The sequence below is a fragment of the Ailuropoda melanoleuca genome, chromosome 2, assembly GCF_002007445.2.
Source record: "Ailuropoda melanoleuca isolate Jingjing chromosome 2, ASM200744v2, whole genome shotgun sequence".
Lineage (NCBI taxonomy): Eukaryota > Metazoa > Chordata > Mammalia > Carnivora > Ursidae > Ailuropoda > Ailuropoda melanoleuca.
In genome coordinates this window covers 11,907,348-11,928,380 of record NC_048219.1, presented here as the reverse complement: position 1 = coordinate 11,928,380, position 21,033 = coordinate 11,907,348, and the positions used below count along the sequence as shown (strand labels likewise).

The 21,033-nt window shown below is 52.5% G+C and overlaps 1 protein-coding gene across 1 annotated transcript in view; it reads left to right on the top strand.

Moving 5' to 3' along the window:
* CSMD2 (CUB and Sushi multiple domains 2) overlaps positions 1 to 21,033 on the top strand; it is a 590,718-nt gene that overhangs the window by 317,981 nt on the left and 251,704 nt on the right. Inside the window, exons 12-13 of the mRNA XM_034645185.1 lie at positions 5,154 to 5,257; positions 8,325 to 8,437. Coding sequence (XP_034501076.1) covers positions 5,154 to 5,257; positions 8,325 to 8,437 — 217 coding nt within the window. The remainder of the gene's footprint in view (positions 1 to 5,153; positions 5,258 to 8,324; positions 8,438 to 21,033) is intronic.

Here is a 21,033-nt window from a genome sequence, read left to right as displayed (position 1 = left end):
TTATAGTCTGCAGACCCCTGCCCCCTCCTGCCCTGTGCAGCAAACACAGACTCAGGCTCCCTCGAGGCCCTGCTGCCGCTCCTGGGCCCTGGACCAGCCTCCTGGCAGGTGTCCCTGCCTCCATCCCTGCCTTCATGCTGAGTTATAGCTTCCCCTCATCTTCACCATCAAGTCCAGACCACCCGCTCTGGCCTGCCAGGTAAAAGCCAACCCCAGACTCAGCCAGGCTGCTCTTTCCCCCCACCCCCTACCTCCCACCCCTCCCCTGCCCTGGCTGCCTCCCCTGCTCTTTGCTCCCAGGTCAACGCTCACAGCATCTCCTGGACACAGCCCACACCGTTCTCCATCCTGTGAGGCCCAATGTACCTCCTCCCTGTACCCCCCTCTCATTTCCCCCTTCTTTGTGATCCCCAGCATTCACCGTCTGCCCTGTGCTCTCAGCTTTGAGATTCTGCTCCAAATTGTCAGGCAAGTGAGATAACTTCTGGGAAGCAGCTAGCTCGGTGCTTGGCACATGGCAGGTCCTCAGTAATTACGTCCTAGATGATGGGTTCATTTATCCCTTTATTTGATGGGTGTAAATTGGGTGTCTGAGCCGTACACAAAAATGCCTCTTTGATCACGCCTGTTTCATGTGCTGCCACTCTCCTGCCTCAGAAAGACACTTTGCTTGTTTGATTGATCTGCATGTTAGTTAATGAGTCATTATAGGATCATGTCTTTAAACAAAGGCCAAAGAGAAGAGAAAAAAAAATGAAAGCATCAGTACATTGTGCACTGGGGGGCTGTCCCCACACTGCAATGTTATGTCTGTTGTACAGTCTACTTGGTGTAATTAGCTCCTGTGTTAGGGTCAGATGCTCTAAAATGCAGTTCACATCAATGGCTGCTCTAATCAGTGATGTGAATCATTTTATGGCTCTGGGTTCTGGCCTTCAAAGCAATATTTTCCCATTATAGACATAATAATCCTCCACTCCCTCTTTCGGAGGTGGCTTGGTGAGCTAGTGTCCTCTGCCCCGAGCTGGCTGGAAGGGGGTGATGGTGGCAAGAGTGTGCATCCAGGGGCATCACTCCCGCAGAGGCCAGGCCCCTCCTCCTGCAGAAGGCACCGCAGCCTTGCAGTGTTTTATACGCAGCAAGTGCCTGCCCAGCTGCTAGGATTCAGCAAAAGAGCTTAGGGAAGGTTGGGAAGGGTAAGTCATGATCCCTACCCAGTGGACCCGAGACCTCGCAGGGGCTGTTGTGAGGCAGTGAGTGGCAAAGAGCCTGGCCTCCAGCTGCCTGGCGAGGCCCAGTTCTACCACTCAGTTGTGCGATCTTAGGCAAGTTCCCTAACATCTCTGTGCCTGGGCTTTTCCATTCGTAAAATGGAGGTCTTCATAGTAGCTGTTGTTGTGAGTTTCCCTGAACTGATTGTCCTAAAGGCTCCGAACAGCGTCGAGCGCGTGGTAGGGGGTCCATGCTTGCGTGAAGAAATCTTGTAAGAGAAGATGATCGAAAACTGTGATTAAGTGTCTCAAAGAATCTCCTCGACCGGGGGTCTGCAGACTTGCCCGCGTGGGCCCAAACCAGGTCATTGCCTGATTTTGTAGATCTGGTTTTACTGGCACATTCGCATGCGCGCTGTCTATGGCTGCGTTCGTGTTACAGCAGCAGAGGTGGGTAGGTGCAGCAGACATCCTGTGGTCTGCACAGGGCAAAACAGTTACTCTCTGGCCCTTTACAGAAATGGTTTGCCAGCCTTTGTTCTAGATGGTAACTCCAGTGGGGGACCGAGACCCTAGCCATTGGTCCGTGCTGGGGAACCGGGAAGGGTTTGGAAAACATTCTCTGGTTCAGCACTGTCTGAGCCCCTAGCCTGTGCCTGGTGCAGTGACAGTCAGTGGCACCAGAGGCAGGCAGACCTGGCCCCTACCCCTGCCCCACCCCCGCGAAGTTCCCAGTGTAGCAGAGGAACAAGTAAACAGACCAATGCCAGTGCAGCAGGTAAGTGCGGACCCAGAGGTGAGGAAGGGTATTAGAGCCCCTGGAGAAGATGAGCTCAGGGAGGAGGCATTGCTAGCAGAGCCAGCAGGGAAGGAGGGGTCTGTGCAAACCAGAGTTGTGAACGGGCCAGTAAAAGGGGAAGCCTGGGAGCCCAGGGAGCCACACAGGCTGTGCAATGGGGAGGGCCACAGGGAGCAGATGCCCCGGGCCCCTTCGTGTGCATCTGGCTGGGAAATGGTGACGTCCTTCTGTAGGACACGACCAGGGAGGGTGAGAGGGGAAGGAGGTTCTAGCACGAGCAGAAGGTCCCGTGATGATGCTGTTGGCCATCAAGGAGCGTGAGGGGTGAGCTCTCCTGGCAATGGGACAACCAAGGGGGCGAAGGCATCCGCACTCACTCCTGACCGTTCCATGCCATCCCTCCTTCCTAAAGCACCCCAGCCACTGCCTGCCGCAGGCCCCCCTCCCCCTCCCCCACGTGACTGCTGCAGCCCAGAGATCACTGTCCTGGTGTCCCACCATCCCTCAGTGCTGTTGCTCTGAAAACAAAAATTGCGCCTTACTCTTTTGCTCACAGCCCTTCTATCACTTCCCTTGTCTTCAGGACAAAGCCCAAACCATGACAGACAGCATGACAGACAGCCTTTCCTACTCTGCTCCTCCCACTTCCTCCCAGCACCAGCCTCCACTCCCCTCTGCCTTCAACCACTGCAGATCCCTTAGGAGTCTCTGGACAAGTCACACAGCCCACACTTTGCCTGTTTACCTGCTCCTCCCTCTGCCTGATGGCTTTCCTTTCCTTATCCACTTAGCGAACTCGAGTTCATCTCTCAAACTCAGCTCCGGCTTCATTTCCTCTGAGAAGCCTCCTTTAACCTTTCTTCCAGCCAGTGGCACTCCTCTCCTCCGCTGTCCTGTTCTGTGCTCACGGGTGTTCTTATACAGAAACACTCCTCTGTGAGAACGCTATGCCCGGTGCGGCAGAGCCCTCAGACATGGCAGCCAGGCTGATGAATCAGTGTGGTCGCAGGTGGCTTCTGAGGGCACCGGGGGTGAAGCTGTGCCAGCACGCTAGCAGTGTGTGGGTTCGCACAGAGGAGACCTACACAACAAGGAAAAACCTCCCATGGGAATTCTGTACTCCTTGGGTCGTAGCATAGAACACAGAGGAACACCTCCAGCCTCCCCGCTGGGAGATGGAAGATCTTCTTCACATCGGAACCGCAGATGAATGGATAGAGAAGATGCGGTGGATATCTACAATGGAATATTACTCACCCCTGAAAAAGAATGAGAGTTTGCCATTTGCAAGGATGTGGATGGATCTAGAGAGTATACTACTGAGCAAAACAAGTCAGTTGGAGGAAGAGTAATATCATATCATTTCACTCACACATGGAATTTAAGAAACAAAACAAATGATCATGGGGGAAAAAAGAAAGAGGCAAACCAAGAAACAGACTCAACTCTAGAGAACAACCGGATGGTTACCAGAGAGGAGGGGGGAATAGGGGGTGGATTGAGGAGAGCACTTGCTGTGGTGAGCACCGGGTGTGCTGAATTGTACCCCTGAAACTAATATTACACTGTATGTTAACTAACTGGAATTTAAACAAAAACTTTAAAAAAATGAAACAGAGAAAAAGAGGCCCAGATTAGCGATTAGGAGTGGTGCCACCCTGTGCCCCATCTTTGTGCATGGTACCACCTCCCACCCGTCCAGGGACCCACATGTGGGTCATCCTGAATCCCTTCCCCTCCCTTGGTCCCCACACCCATGCAGTCACAAAGCTCTGAATACCGCTAGGACCTGTCTCTCTTCTCCATCACCTCTGGCCTCACTTCTGCCACATCTGTTTCCACATGAGCAGCCAGACTGACGCTTTTCTCAAACACCTGTGTACCCCTGTCACCCGCTGTTTAAAACTTTTATAGGGGCACCTGGGTGGCACAGCGGTTAAGCGTCTGCCTTCGGCTCAGGGCGTGATCCCGGCGTTATGGGATCGAGCCCCACATCAGGCTCCTCCGCTATGAGCCTGCTTCTTCCTCTCCCACTCCCCCTGCTTGTGTTCCCTCTCTCGCTGGCTGTCTCTATCTCTGTCGAATAAATAAATAAAAAAATTTAAAAAAAAAACTTTTCTACCCCTCCCACCCAGGTTAAACCCCAGCTCTTTGGGCCAGGGGAGATTTTAAGACCCTTTGGACTTAGCTCCAGGCGAATTGTTCAAGTTCTGGACCTTCCTGAGTTCCTTTCTTGCACAGAAGACCCAGCCACATTGTCCCCCAGAGTGGAACAGCCAGCAGGTGTGCTCACTTTGCAGACCTTCCATTGACAGTGAATACTTGTTCTGGAATGTCCCGTCTCTGCCGAAACTCAGGCCCTGTGCATCTGACTCCTCAGAATGCCTCCCCTCCCCCAGCATCCCCCTGTGGCCTGACAGCACCCTCAGGGACAGACCTCCTCCTGCCCCCACCACAGGCTCCGTGAGTCCCAGGCCGCTCTGTATGCCTACAGCCTCCCCGGAACACCTGCCACCAGCATGGGCTTGGTGGTTCTTGGGTTCTGTCTCCCCTGCTCACCAAGGGCAGGGGCCATGCTCACTGTTGAGACCTGGCACATGGTGTGTGCTTAGTAAATATTGAGGAAGGCAGGACTGAAACAAATTAAGAGAGAATCTTGTTGAAACCTCCTTCCTGGAACATTCATTCATTCAACAAATAAACAAAAGAGGATGGAGAAAAGCAGGCAGAGGAGAGGCTAAGAGAAACTTCGGCAGGTCCCTGGGGGCAGGCAAGATGGCTGAGATTCCACATGTGCCACCAAGTCCAGGGAGACTTCTGTGCATTAAAGCATGAAGAGAGAAGCTAATCTTCTCACAGCCAGCCAGATGTGCCTGATGTTGCCATGGCAGCCCCCAGAATTGGCCAGATGTGCCGTGAACATCTCTGGAAAACATCAGGGGACCCCCAGGGACTGTAAGGCCTGGAGAGAAATAGTTCACACTCCAAAAGGTGGCGTGGAAACGCTCCGTTTGGATCAGGGGCTGTGTGGGGCGGTGTCCCAGGGACTCTGGGCATCAGGACCTAAGGAGGGAACTTCTCACAGCTGTACAGGTGCTCCCAGCAGCCCCTGCCTGCTTCCTAACCCTGTGCTCCTTCCCCAGGTGATCAAGCTGGCCTTTGAGGACTTTGACTTGGAGAGGGGCTACGACACCCTGACGGTCGGGGACGGCGGGCAGGACGGGGACCAGAAAACCGTTCTTTACGTGTAAGTGACATGGGGCTGTGGTATGGAGGGTGGGGAGCACATGGCCCTGGCCTGGGGGTGGTGGGATGATGCCCCACGTCCTGTCTGGTCCCCAGGGCCACACCACATCAAGTACAGGGGACCAGCCCCTCTACTCTGACTGAAGGAAACAGAGCACTGGCCATATTCTCTCTGGGAACTGCCAGGAAAAGTGTGTAGAGGAACAATTTCTCATGGAGGAGGGGGATTGAGGCTCTGTGTGTATGCCTGGAGCATTCCATGTGGCGGTCTGCTTCTCTGCAGCCCCTGCTTCTACCTCAAGACCATGTCCATCCTCAAGGCCATTGTCCATCCGTGGCAGTCCGACTTCAGACAGAGACGGTGGAAGTGTGTTGCTAACCTCCCGGCATTCTCATAACTACCTGGGAAATGAACAGTTTCAGGGATTTGGGACCCCCATACACATAGTGGCCACAATTCCTGAGCCAAGAAAGGCTAGTGGTACGTGGTCTGGTCAAGGGAGAGGATTGCGCTGTCCTGGGATTCCGTTCTGTTGGATCTTGGGTCTGGGAGGCCATTAACTCTTCCTTTGCCCGCCACCATTAGTCTGACATAAATGCAGGCGAACACTCCCACTCAGTGCATGTGGCCTCTCTCCCTTGCCCGGATGGGGAAGGTTTCCTGTACCCCGAGCATGCACTGTATGCCCAGGCACTGGAAAGGGAACTTTCACATCAGATATCTCGTGTAATTGTGTCATTATCCCCGCTTAATAGGTGGGGGCACTGAGGCCCAAGGGTTGCAAAGCTGGTTGGTGACAGAACTAGCAGTTGAGTTCATGCCTTTTGATTTCAGTCCAGGACAGCATCCTGTGTCATACCCCTTCCCCACCAGGCTAGGCCCAGGCCGATGTCCTCTGGTTTTCATGCTGAAGGAGAAATGGCTCTTCAGTCCTAGCTGCCTTGTGCAGGGACTGTTCTGTTCCGGGCACTGCCCACACCTTCCCCACACCTGCCAGAGAAGATCCTGTCAGGGCAGTTAAATGACTCATGACGTTACCCTCAGAATCAGGTAATATGGCTGGGACTTGGAATCTCTTAGGAGAAAGGAATGGGATGTGAGCCTGAAGGGCATCCTCCCCCAGCCTACTTGTATATTCTGTAGGTTATACAGAGAGCCAGGGATTTTTTTTATAAGGAATCGGTTCACGTGGTAATGGAGACTGACAAGCCCCAGCATCTGCAGGGTGAGCCAGCAAGCTGGGACCCAGGAGAGCTGATGGTGTAGTTTTAATGCAAAGGCCAGCAGGCTCCAGACCCGGGAAGAGCTGAAGTTTCCATGCAAGTCCAAGGCAGGGGGGAAAGAAGCAGTGTCCCAGATGGAAGTCAGGCAGGCAGGAAGAAGGGTTAGCCTTTTTGTTCAAAGCAGGCCTTCAGCTGATTAGATGAGGCCCATCCATATGGGGAAGGGCAGTCTGCTTTATTCAGTCTGCCAGTTTAAATGTTAAAGTCATCCAAAGGCACCTTCACAGAAACAGTCAGAATAATGTTTGGCCAGATATCTGGATATTTGGGTGGCCCAAATTGACACATTAAATTAGCCATCATATATAACATTAGCCATCATACTCACTTCCTCCTCGGTTCATCCCCATCACTCACCTGTCCTATATGGTGCCTCAGCTTGGTGTGCTCAGAAGGCTAGGATCCAGGTTCTGTCTCGTCCCAGGACAAAATCCCTGTGTGCTCTGTCAGAGAGATAACCTTAGAACAGCAGATTCAGACAGATTCTTATAACCCAATCCCCTCATTTAACACGAAACGAAAAATCCCAGAATGGCTCAGCCACTTGCCCAGGGCCCCACAGCAAACAAATGGCAGGTCCAGGGCTTACACCCCAGTCTCTGTAAGTTCTGACTGAGCTCTCAAGTTCTGTAACAGCCCAGGGGCTCTCCCACCACCTTCAGATCTCTGTAGGCCAGCATCCGTCTCAAACTTCAGGGAGACACATGCAAAATGGTTGGACTCTTTGTCGTCATATTTGGGTCAAATGGACTCTGCCACACTAGAGTCAGGAGCCAGCCCTGGCTTGGTCTCAGTCCTTACTCACTGCGGAATGCCAGCACCCTAGCCCAGCAATGTCACACGGGCCAGGCTGATGCACCCCAGGTGTCTATTCCACCCCCACCCCCACAGCACTTGCACTGTGCTCATCATCTCATACAGCCAACTCAGTGCCCCACCCCAAGCTCTGAGACTCCAGAGTGGAGCAGAGATTAAGACCCATTAATCCAATCACACCAGCTACCACCTCCCCCTTCTCCCCCCACCCCCACCGTGTGTGCTGGTGCTTTGTCTGGTCTCAGCAGCAAGAGAAAGCCAGGTTCCTTCTGGAAAGCCCAGCCTCTCTGCAGTGGACTCTGGCTCTGCTGCTCTCTACCAGGCCAACCTTGGGAAAGCCACTGCCCATTTTGCACCCTTGTCTTCTCATCTGTATAGTGGGGAGAACACAGCCCCTACCTCACTGGGCTACTGGGGTCATTGGATAAGATAATGGATGGAAAACTGTCTGGCTTGAATAGGTGTTTGGTATATGTGAGTTGAATCCTCCCCACGCTTAAACCCTGTTCTTCAGAAAGAACATGGTCCTGGAGTGTGACAGCTGCACTTCCAGCCTTGCTTCATATGTAGAAGCAGGTATTTCCGTATGGAATGGAAAGAGATGTCTCATTAAAACAAATGGCTGGGCTCCAACTGGGGAAACGAGTTTCTGCAGTAGTTGACACGAGAGATCAAAGGTGGCAGGAGTGTAGACCCCCTTCAGTAGATCTGGCTACAGCTAACTCCGGCCCCTGAGAAAGCAAAGACACAGGTCTCCCTCTCAAGCCCCGGGGTGTGGGCTAGGGGGTCACGGGTAAATGCAAGCCCTACCTGTGGCCGGAGGGGAGAGGTGGTGAGTCTCCCAGCTGCTGGAGCACATGCCGCTGGGCTCCAGTGTTAAACACCGTGGGGCCCGAATTTGCCTGACAGGGTGGGGCTCCTAGTCATTCTGTGGGGGGGCACATCTCTAAATCTCGCTCTCCTGACAGCCTGACAGGTACGTCAGTCCCAGATCTCATTGTCAGCACCAACCACCAAATGTGGCTCCTCTTCCAAACCGATGGCAGCGGCAGCTCCCTGGGATTCAAGGCTTCTTACGAAGGTAACTGCTGCTGAGGGGCTGATACACTCACTCTGGAGTCAGACATGGGGTCCGGGTGTGGAGCCAGCAAGCCCTGGGTTCAAATCCTGATTGTGTCCCGAACTAGCTTCCTCTCTTTGGGGATATTATTCAACTGGTCTGAGCCTCAGCTGCCTTTGGCCAGTGGACCTCCTGGATTGTTCTGAGGATTATCTGGGATAAATCACCTGAGGCGCAGGCCACACAGCACCAGGCACATACACATTAGTTTCATCTGCAATTCGTACCTGGCTTGTGTAGCCCTTTAGAACACCCCATAGACTTTTGGAGCTTCCCAAGCTGCCATTCTTGGGTGTCATAATGCTAAGTGACTATGCAGGGCGCTAGGGGCAGACATACACCACTAGTGGCCTGAGGAGGATACAAATGAGGGTGACCTGAATCTCACCAGGAACCAGCATTAAGAGAACGGCAAACTCTGAGTCCAGGAGATACCACCACTATCATCAGCCTTCTGGGCACTTCTGTCAGATTTCCCATTGGTGGTGACTGCTAATGCCAATCCCCACAGAAAGGGGAGCAGAAGCCATCCCCCAAGCATTTGGCTGGCAGGTCTGGTAGGTGGCAGAGCCTAGCCCTGCACTCGGGGAACAAACGCGTCAGATCTGAGCCCTTGCAAGGAGTCTGCACTCCAGTGGTGGGACAGAGGAGGAAACACATAAGCTACTATTAAAGCAAGATACCTGTGACAAACAGCCAGTGAGAGCACAGAGAAAGGAGGCAGTCATCCTGGGTGCGGCATCTGGAAAGGCTCTATCAAGAAGTGAGCCTTGAGCCTTGAAAATGACTCCGAGAGACAGGGGGCAGGGGATGAAAGACAGAAGGTCTTTCTCCACCCCTGTCCAGAGACCTGATAATTCTACATGAGACAAGTTTGGGGGAACAACTCCAAAAGGCTCTTATTCTGCACAATGTGACCCCACCCCTAGGGACCAGGGGTTCTTCCTGTACAAGACCTGTACTCTATCTCCAAACTGGATACACAGGAGGCCTGTCAGTTTCCTCCGGCTGCTCTAACAAAGGACCACACCCTGGGGGGGGTGCTTAAAACAAGAGAAATCTATTCTCTCCTGGTCCTGGAGCCAAGGACGGCGGAGTTCCTGTTCTAAGAACAGGAGGCATGTGTCAAGGGGAGACAGAACGGCAGTCAGAGAACCGATGGGGTGACAAGTACTGAGTTCACATTCCTGGTTCTGTCCCTTTCTAGCCCCATGGCAGGTCAGGGAGCCTCTCTGGGGCTCTGTTTCTTCATCTGGGACATGGAGGTAATAATACGCCCTAGGTCCCAGGGCTTCTGTGAAGAGTTAAGTTGTGGTCAAGGAGGTGAAAATAAGAACTTCAATTATGGGTGACTAATGAGTGAGGACACAGGTGGTTAAGCAAATGGCTCTTTGGGTACATAGAGTTACACGCAGCTGGGGGGCGGGACAGCAGAGAGAAATCATGAGACCCCCAATTCAGGGCCAAGCTCTGATGCTACTTGGAACATGGAAATGGATTTGGACTCAGAGTTTCAAAAAGTTTCCCCCATGTCTGAAGTTCCCTGGATGTTCAGCAGCAAATGTTTCCAGAATGATCCTGTGCGCCACCCACCTGCCCTTAATCTGTCCATATTTATCAATGGCTTGGATAAGCCATAAATAGCATGAGCCGGAAAGGGACACCAGTACAGCAGTCAGCAAACAACGTGCAGAAAGACCTCAACAGGGCAGAGCTACTGGCTAAGTCACCAGGATAAGAAGAAGTGGGAATAAATAGCAAGCCCTCTGTGAGGGTTCAAAAACTGAGCCACTGGAATTTACCCCAGGGAGTTAGTGGTGCTTTATTGTCGTTCTGACCAGACAGTGAGAATCGGGCTTAATTGTGGGGACAGGCAGGGAGAGGGCCAAAGTCAAACCCTGTGAGAAAGGTTGAGAGCCCCCTGAAAGTACATTCGGGAGAAGAGTGGACTCAGGAGAGAGCTGAGAGCTGTGTCTAAATATTTGAAGGGCTGTCATGTAGGAAAGAGGAATTAGATTTGTTTGGCATGGTTTCACCGGAAAAGAAAGGGACAGAACATTGAACGCCCATTATGTGCCGGAAGCTTTATGCTAATTCTCTCAAGGTTTTCAAACACCGTCACGCAAACATTTGGGGTACCCTCAGGGACCACCAGTGTCGGGTAGGGGGTGCCCAGCAGGGCAGGCTCTGATCCTGCCTCCATGTCTTCTCCTTTCTTCTCCTCTGTTCCTTGTAAGCTTTCTTTTAAGAGGGGATTTGTAGCTAAACACCAGTTTGAAAAACTCTGCTTCATCTCATTCAGTGTGACAGCTAGCCGATGGCTGCTCTTTTGTACATGAAGAATCTGAAACTCAGAAGGGTGGAGTGTCCTGCCTGGGGTCACGGGAAGTCTGGGACCTGGAAAAGCCAAGATTCAACTCCATGTCTCTCTGGCTTCAAAGCCCATGATGTTCCCCCTCTACCAGGGGTCTCCAAAGTGACAGAATTCCAATTCCTTATAAAATCTTTTAGAAGCCAGCGCTTTGCTGCAGTCACACGGGCCATATGGCACGAGCCCAGGCTCCTCGTTACTAGCAGTTGGGGTTTTGTTCATCAGCCCGTGTGTCCACCTCGCCCAGCCAGTAGTGATGACCCTGTCACATGACCAGCATGATGCTGGGTGCTGGGATTACAGCAGGGAGCATCACGGACTAGAACAGAAAACTAAAGCAGTCGAACAACATCCACGGTGGGACTGCTAGTCACAGACTAGATGTCAGCAGGACCTCTCCTCGGACTCATGACAGATTAGGAAGAGAGTCGGGGCATTTCTATACGTCGTTAACCCAAGGGTCTACATGGGCCCTGTTCACAGAGGCAGCTGTTTCTGTGAAGATGGAATGGACTCTGGAATTGCACCAGACCTGGTGAATCCCAGCGTGGTCCCAGCTGTGGGATTGGCCAAGTCCTGTGGTCTGTCAGAGCCTCAATTTCCCACTCATAAAATGGAAGCAATAGTGGTGACTTTCACACCTTGTGAAGAAAGTGAAATGGGGTCCCAAGGAGCTCTTTGCACAGTGCCTGGCACAGAGAGGCATCTTCCCTTGGGGTCACTAAGGTTCCTTTGCACCCAAGCCCTTCATGATCAGCACTGTTGCCCACTCTGGGGCATGTCCTCTTCGGCCAGGGGACACGTGGCTGCTTGCCCTCTTTCAGGTGGCCTGGCACTAGGTCCCTGCCTCCTACCTGCACTCAACACCTGGGGCCCCCACTCCCCAGACTTGAGAAATGAGATGGTTCTCTCTGGCCGCAGTGTAGGGAGGGGAGGCAGAAGGGGCAGGAGGGAGATCCAAGTCACTGAGAGCCTTGAGGCCTCAGAAAGAGTTTGCACTTCGCCCGCAGGGAAGAAGAACCTGTGTAGGGATGGGCCTGCCTTCCCCTTCTTGTCCCTTCCACCTTCGACCTTTTATTTGAGGGTAAAAGCCATCCGTCTCTTGCCTTCATGGTGAAGAGCCCCTCTACTGTGAATAAAGCTGGGTCGGTTAAGTCCCCTGGCATCCCGACGTGACTTCCCATTCTGCTCTCTGGGCTTCTGCCACCCCTCTGGCTGTTCCCCCACGGCTCCTGCATGGCCCCTCACAGCCCCCACAGAGCAGGCACTTCCCTGGGTCTCTCCTCAGCTTTCTGTCCTCTTTTTCTAGAACCTTCCACAGTGGATTGCATCTACTGCCATGGCTTCCATCTCAGCCTAAACACTGGTGACTTCCAAATCTGTTCCCCATTTGCATATTGGTCTCCCTGTGACACATTTTATACATTTCTCCTTCAGATACCGCAAACCCAAGACGTGTGTAGTCTGCTCGGGGCGGACATAACAAAATACCATAGACTAGGACCTAAAACAGAAATTTATTTTGTCACAATTCTGAAGGCTAGAAATCCAAGATCAAGGTTCTGGCTGATTCAACTTCTAGTCTGGGCAGCCTTGTCACGTGTCCGTGCATGGCCTTTCCTTGGTGCTTGCATAGGGAGAGAGGGAGGGAGCACAAGCTCTCTGGTGTCACTTCTTATAAGGACCCTAACCCTATCAGATATGGACCTCAACCCTGTAGCCTCCTTTAGCCTTTATTACTTCTATAGAGGCCCCATCTCCAAATCCAGCCATATCCGAGGTTAGGACTTCACCATATGAATTTGGGGAAGGCACAAATATTCAGTCCATTGACACCATCCAAACTGAGCTCACCGTCTCTATTTATGGTAATTCCAAGCCACGTTCCGGCTCCTGTGAACCCATTCTAGGCAGAAGTACAGCGTGTTCATCTCTTCAAGCCTGCAGGGCTGAGCCCGGTGCCTGGTACACAGCACGCGCTCAGAAAAGCTCAGATTAAGTCGCGATGACTCTTTACACAAGCACAATCAAGCACCCCTCCTGCACGCCCTCTCAGCTTCCCACCACTCGGATGCAGGAGCCGGGCACTCTCCACCGTCCCCATGGCTTTGGGGTCAGACAGACCCAATTTGTAATTGAGTTATGCCATTGCGGTGTGTGTGGTCTTAGCCAGTCCCTCCACATCTTTGAGCCTATGTATTCTCACCTGTGAAGAGGGGCTGATGAACACTGATGTCACAGGGGTCTTCCAAGGGCTTGGTGTAGTGAACCTCCCAACACAGGGCCGGCATTTAGGAAACACTCAGTTAAAAGCCTCCTTCCTCCCCTGCTTCCTGAGGCCTGCAGCTCCTCTCCCAACCTGCCCAAAGTTTCAGAATGACCTCCATCCCCATTCTAGTTCTCCTTTTATCCAGCTTCTGGGGGATCCCATACAGGATAGATACCCTGGCTCAGCAATGGGAGGGTAGCTGCAATATAGATGTTCCATAGGTGGCATGAGGCATTTGTGGGCAGAGACCGCTCCCGGGCACTCCTGGCCCCATCATCATCAATACACCCTCTGCCCCAGCTCAGGTAAAGAGAAGCTTCCTTGGGGCAGGCAGGTGGCACTGCAGTATCACCCCTCCCCCCTCATTTAAAGTGTGAACCCCTAGGTGGGAAAATTGGGGGATTTATTTTCTAGAAATTCTTCCAGTTCTGCTTGTCACCATCACAGGTCAGGGTGGGGGAGGGGACTCAGGCGCCATCAAAATCTGAGTACTCGGAGCCTAGAAATTCAGTCCCCCTCCATGGGGGCAGCCAGCTGTAGGAAATGCATTCATAGTTGCAATTGCTTTGCTTCCCAGTAGAACAAGAAATATTTAAGGAACAGGCAATTAGCACTTACCAGAAACATTATAAAATTACATACAACTTGCTAACAAGTTTTAGCATCAATCTGGGAGTCTCCTCACTTCCTGACTCAGAGCCTGGAATCTGGCAGCCTAATGCTAAATCTGGGGATTTGGCTGCCACAGAGGAGGAAGGAGCTGAGACCTTGACCCTGGAGACATGAAGGAGCGGGGAATTAGAAACTATGCCCAACAGTGGGGACTCATGTTGGAAATGAGGTCACCTTGTATTCAACGTTGTCTGAGTCCCTACTGTGTGTTGCAGACACTGTTCAGGACATGGGGGCCACAAGGACAAGAAGGCAATCTGTGCCTTCACCTAAGCCATAGCCTATGTTCCTTAGATTGGAGAAAGTGCAAGAAGATGGGGAAATATCAAGGAGGGGCAGCTAAGCTTGCTTAAGGGCATCAGGGAAGGCTCCCTGGAGGAGCGGAGTGTCTGAAAATGAGACTTGCATAAAGGATGAAAAGAACTTGGTCAGATATCCCTGAGAGAGAGAACATAAAGTCTGAGAGCAAGTAGGGAGAACACAGACAAGACTAGCCCTCCGCCGGTGGTGCCTCCATCTACTTCCGTAGAACTTAACTCTGCTGGGGGGCACGGGTGAGCTTCTTGGAAGCTATGGCCTTGGAGCTGGGCTAGAAAGAAGACCAAGGGCAACTGACCAGCATCGCTGGCTCCACCCCTTTTCGGACCCTACCTTGCCTCAAGCATGAGGCCATTTTCAGCCTCAAGTCCTCTATTTTATATTTCTATGCTGCTTACTGGATCCCCACGAGCGGAGAGGCCCAAACTTCCCAGCTTCACCCAGGAATAACCCCAGGCATGTTCCTAAGATACTCACTGAGTTTCCGTGAGACCCTTCAAGCTTCCTCAGGCACTGGGAGCTGGGGTTTCGTTAGATGCAGGAAACAGTTGCCTATTCTCAGGAAAGCCCAGTGGGATCCACGCTGTCCCCAAGTCTGTCCTGGCCCGTGGGGGCGGGGGTGGCACGCAAGCGGCAGAGGATGCTGTACCATTAAAATCTGGCAGGCTACAAGCACAGCAGCAGTCTGCAAGAAACTGGCATTATGATACTGAAGAGAAAATTGGCAGGAAGTAATTTGTCCATGAGGTATACTCTTGAAATACATGGGCTTTTGCAGAGAGCAAGCTCCAGTGTGGGGTTAATGCAAACAGCTCGGAGGTAGCCGTGATGCTGTACGTGTCCACATTCACCCCTGGCTCCTGACCTCCTTCAGCTGTGACACCCCCACCTCAGTGTCGTGGAGGAAGGAGATGGGGCAGAAAGAACGTCACCCACTTCATCCAGCTGTGCCTGCACCCCATTCGTGACAACCTTTGCAAGGAGATGCGCAAACACTGAGAGGCACCTAGAGACAGAGGCGCTGTGTCCCTTGCCGCCTGGTGCCCTTCCCGTCAGAAGCAGGAAAGCGGAGTGGGATGTGGTTCTGAGGAAATCCGTGAGATCCAGCATGCCCAGAGCTTGCCTTAAACACCAAAAATGTCTCGGTCACTCAACAGGAGCTCGTGCTAATTGAACAATGGGTCTGGGCTGCTCAGTATGTGTAAGACACTGTCTTGGGTTCTGGAGATACAAAGGGCAGAAGAGATGGGACCCTTGGCTTTGAGGAGCTGAGAGCCTCCAAGACCACACATAGATGACTCACCAGTCATTGAACCAGGCTCTTCTCGGTGTCCTTGAGACCCTCTCTGCGGTCTCCTCTCTCTTCACCGTCACTTCCTGCCACAGTGAATTTCTAACTATTCTCCACATGCTACACTTGCTTCCTTCCTTCCTCCTTCCTGCTTCTTTCCTTCCATCCGTCCCTCTACCCGCCCCTCATCCTCCTGCAAACATGTATTGAATGCCCCCCTCTGTGTATCACACCCTCCTAGAAGCTGGGAGCATAGACATTTCAAAACGAGTCTTGGTCCTCAAGAAACTTGCCATTTAACAGGGAGAAATACATTCCACATGCTGCGGCTTTGGAACTGGAACAGAAAATTGTCGGGAGGGCTGGGAGTGAGAGAGAAAGATCCCCGAAGTCTGCCCAGCGATGCGAGGGAAGATTCCCCAATTGGGAATCACTTGTGCTGACACTTAAAGGTGATTCTTCGTCTGGCAGCCAAGCAGGGGGTGTTCATTGAGGGAGAGAGGACACAAGTGCCAAGTTAGAGCTATGTGAGTGCGGGCGGCCGGGCTCTGCCAGGTGCAGGGTGATAATGACGATGGGAAACACCTACTGCTCACTGTTTACGTGCCACGTGCCGGACATTCTGACAATCGTCTTACATACATAAACTCATTAAATCCTCACAACAGCCCTGTGAGGTGGGTGTCATTACCATTTCCATTTTACAGATGACAAAACTGGAGCTCAGGGAGAATCAGAAATGTGCCCAAGGTCTCCTACTTTGTCGGAGGCAGGATTTAGAGCCTCGCTCACTGCCATTGCTCTGGTTTGCCTCCCCACAGGTCACCCGGGGTGGGGGGGGGGGCGTCTAAATCTCAAGGTCGGTGATAGCCAAAGAGAAGTCTGGGGTGGAAGGGGGTAGGCCAGGTCCTGCCATGCTGAGCAGTTAGGGACTTAATCTGTGGGTTCTAGGCAGCCATGAAAGAATCCATAAGCGTGGCACAGTAATGATCAGATTTTTTCTTTCTGAGCAATCTCACCCTGCTTTGCAGAGTACAGAATAGAGGCAAGAGGCAGATGACCCCCTCTTGCCCAATGCCACCATCCTGGTAGGGGATGGACTAGGTTGTGAGAGAGGGGCCGGAGACCAGAGCATGCTGGGATGTTTAGTGGCGGGAGCTGGCTTGAGGCCGTTAGTGAGGCTGCAGGCGGGGAGGAGAAGGTAGGATACAGGCCGCCTCCCAGGTGGCTGAGACTCTGTGACTCTCCCAGCCCAAGGCTGGAGCTTCCTCCTCTGCTCTCCCAAAGGCCGTATGGTCAGGTGCACACCTCCCCCTTGCCCTCATCATTTCCCTGCTACTTACTTCTATGCCAACTCAACTGGGACTCTCCAAGGGCAGGGGCCGTGGGTCAGGCCTCTCTGTATCTGTAATGCTGAGCGTGGCATTTGGCACAGTTTCCATGCAGTAAACGCAGCACAAGCTGGACTCACACACTGAACAGAATGTTCTCTGTGTTCCAAGCACTGTGCTAAGTGCTGGGTACACAGTAGTCAATAAGGCACCACCAACACCTGCCTTCATAGAGCTGACATTCTAGTGGATGGGGAAACGGGGGCCAACCTGGCAGCCAGTGGGGAGCTGGGGACTGAGTTGGCGAATCATTTTGTCCTTCACACCCCACAGACGGCAAGCATCTTGAGGACAGACATTCTTGTTCTCTTTCCCACTGCTGTACACCCAGTGTCTAGAACAGTAACTAATAAACTGAATAAATCCTTACAAAGGGCAGTCAGTGCCATGAAGGAAAAGGTGTGGTGCCAAGAGCAGCAAGAGAACGGGGACCACCTGAGATGCATGGTCAGGGAAGGTGGCCTTTTAAGCTGACCCGTAGCATGAGGAGTCGGCCATGTGACGTGGGGAGGAGAGGAAGCGTTGGCCCAGGCTGAGGGGACAGTGAGTAGATGGAGGGACACATGAAGTCCGGCCCATTTGAAAAGGCCACAGCCCATGCGTGGATTCCCCTTCCTCCTCCAAGTGGCACTGCTCTTCTCAGAGTGCCTCAGATGGTGAATTTAGAGAGACACATGATACAGTTCCTCCTGGACAGACGTTGTCATAGAAGAGGATTCCAATTTGGTGTTAGAAATTGAAAACCTGGGAGAAGACAGTGAGGTTGATCACAGATGATAGGGATAAAGCCGCCGAGCAAAGGGAGAGCAAATTCACCGAGTGGCAAGCCCATCACGGTGGAGTTCCAAGCATCTTGGAAGCACTCCTCTTCCTTCTGCTGGCTGGCTTTTTGTAGACAAAGGGAGAGAGGGAGGAAGAGAGCGAGAGAAACACTTAGAAAATGAAATTATAGTAACCAGATAACAGGGAATTACATGCATGATTTTCTCCAAGTCAAAATTTGGTTTATCAATTTGTTTTTCTGGGCCCTGACATCAAACTTGGTCAGCATCTGACCAGGAGGGTCAAGGGCAAGTGCCTTTCAGTCAGGCAGTGGAGCACAGGGAGCCCTCTCCAGGAAGGCAGGTGGCCTTGGTGTCTGTGCTCCCAGCAGGGGTTGGCACTGGGCTTGGAGGGAGGGCCCAGACAAAGACAAGGGGTGTCTAAGGAACACAAGCCAGACACCGGTCCCCTCTGCCTCCCTGGAGGGAGCTGCAAACTCTCAAACCACCCTGCTCTGCTCTTCTTTTCCCCTCTACCCGGTCCTGGCCCTGGCCCTGTGCATTCCCCTCTCCAGTGCCTTGGACCTCTTCACCAACTGCTCCCTTAAACCTGACTCCCCCTTGAGGACACCATTACCCAGGAGCCCTCTCCAGAGACAGCCCCATGAACTTCACCTTGGAGGGAATGGTGCGAGGTTCACTGTCCAGTGCCATTCCAGCCATGTGCACACTTTCTCCCTTGACCTCATGCTGTCGCCACATCTGGCTCTCTCTCTTCCCATCAGTGTCACCAGCCTCTTCCCCTCCACTCCAAGTCTTGCCATCACCTTGCCTTTCGCCTGCTTGACCTCGCTTACTCTGATCGTGCTGCACGCTGGCTGCAGCCGGACCTTGTCCTCCGGCACCTCTGACATCCGAGCCTGCACCCAGCCTGAGCCGGCCCTCTGTCCCCTCAGCTCTTCCCAGCCACTCTGCTCCTGTGCATCAGCCTCCCTCGACCTGGTGATCCCCTGTCCCCACCTGCGCTTTTCCACTTGAGCTAAGCCCCGAGGATAACACCTCTGCCATTCTGTTAACAATACCCTTGGCTCCCTGCCCTCGTGGCCTTCCGTTTCTCCAAACCCAGCCAACCCTCAGTCGGTCCTGGAGCCTCTCTCTCCACTTCCTCATGGGTGCATGCCCTCAGTAGCTTCGGGGACAAGTCCCATGGCCCTGCTGGGGGTGCCCTGTGTGTGCGTCCTCACCACCCTCCGTGGGCCTCGGGTGGCCATCCATCTGGCCGTAATTTCCTCTCCTCCATGGGGAGTACTTCAGACATTCTTGTCAATGTCATATCCCTTCCCCCACAACCAGACCCCATCCTTCATCGAAGACCATGAGACCAGTGGACCCCTCCTCCATTTAGAAAGTAGAGCCCCTGCCATCTCAGGACCTCCTTCATACCTCCTGCATCGTACCTGAAAGCTCAGTGAGCATCTCATCCCTCCTCCCTCCTGCCGTGCAGGAAGGAGCTTCCTGGTCTCTCAGGCTAGCCTTGCAGTGTGCTCTGGGTCCACCATCCTGCCTGCTCGAGGGCCTTGGGCTGTCATCCCCTCTGTCCTCTGGATCTTCACCTAACATATACTCTGTGTGTGTGTGTGTGTGTGTGTGTGTGTCTGATTTCTTCCCTCGCTTTAAATATGGTTAAGTTTCTCCAATCTTAAAAAATATGTTCAGCTTCTAGGCCACATTCCTCACGAGTGACCACAAGTTCTCTCTCTCCCTTCCCTTCCAAGAAATGCCTCCTTTAAAAGCCATCAGCTCTTCCTGTATCATCTTCCTCTTCTCCCATGACGGTGGCCCCGTCACTGCACTCAGCCACTCCTGCCAGTCAGTATGAGCAGTGACCTCCTTCCCCTGTCCTGCTCGTCAGTCCCACCTAAACTTCCCCACAGCATTTGAGGCTGGAGATCTTCTTGAAGTTCCTTCTTCTCCAAGACTCTATGACCCCATGTGTCCTGGGACTTTAGTCCAGCATTCTGCCGATCCTTCCGGTGTTCCTAGCTTTTCTGTCCAGGACTGACACCTCTCACTCTCCGTGGGTGGTCACATCCTTCTCATGGCTTCTTTCACCATCTGTGATCTGAATCCCAAATTCTGTATTCCTACGCTAGACTTTTCTTCTGAAATTAAGACCCATGTAGCCACTTTCCACTAGATGTATCTAATTGGAGGTACCACAGGCAGCCCAAAACTCAGCATATCTTACTGGTGACGCTGCAGATCTCCTCTTCTGCCATTCTTGTCTCAGTGAAAGCTCACCAAGGTGCCCGGCCCAAACCCTCAGTAGATCCCGGCCTGTCCTTTATTCCAGACATGCTCACTCTCAGGGTGGCCTGTGGCTTCCTGCTCTACACTTTCCAAATCTGTCTGCCTCTCCCCATCCCCTCTGTCTTTGCCCAGTTCAGGATGTCATCAAAACATCTCCCAGATGACTGTGAGCCTCCCACCAGAATGGAAGCTTCATGGAGGCAGGGCTTGTGTCTGCCTTGTTCTCCGTTGCACCCCTAGGGCCCAGCATGGCCGAGTACGCTAAGTAGACAGCCGTGTGTTTGTTGAATGAATGAATGATTGCCCCACCTCCAGAATTGCTGCCCCCAGACCGTTCTCCAGGCAACAGTCAGGGTGATCCTTTAAAATACCTAATAGGAAATGCTAAATCAAATGAAGTCCTTTGCTGACTCCCCATTGCCTCCCATCCATAGTCCAGTCTCATTAGCAGATTGCATTGCGCCTTTCGTGGGTTGGCCCTGCGTGCCTCTTCCAGCCTCATCTCCCACCACCTTGCAGAAAACCCCGTTTACACTCAGAGACAGGCGATGAAGTGCAGCAGTAAGACCCTGAGACCAGACAGCCCATGTTTGGATCAGGTCACTCAGATACCCTGGGACAACTACATGATCTCTCTGTGCCTCAGTTTCCTTACCTTGAAAGTGGGAAGAATAGTATATCGCTCCTCGGCTTGCTAGAAGGATGAATTATTAAAATTCTCAGAGTGGCTGGCAACACGTCAGCACCAATGTATTATAACTGAGTTTATACTAATGATCTCTACTCTCCTTGCAATCCTACAGATGGTGTCACCTCTGAGACTTTGCATGGGCTCTTCCCTACCTGAAGCCCCCTCCCCTCCCTTCCCTCCCACTCCTTCCTTTCCTTTCTTTTTTTTTTTTTTTTTACCAGCTTTACTGAGATGTAATTGACATCTAACATTGCATAAGTTTAAGGTGTACAAAGTGATGATTTGGTACATGGATGTATTGCAAAATGATTACCACAGTCAGGTTAGTTAACACGTCTTTCACACCACCTCATAGTGTGTGTGTGTGTGTGTGTGTCCGTGTGCGTGTGTATGGGCACGCACACACATATACATTTTCTTTACCCATTCATTGATGGGTTGTTAGATGTTTCCATGTCTTGGCTGTTGTAAGTAATGCTGCAG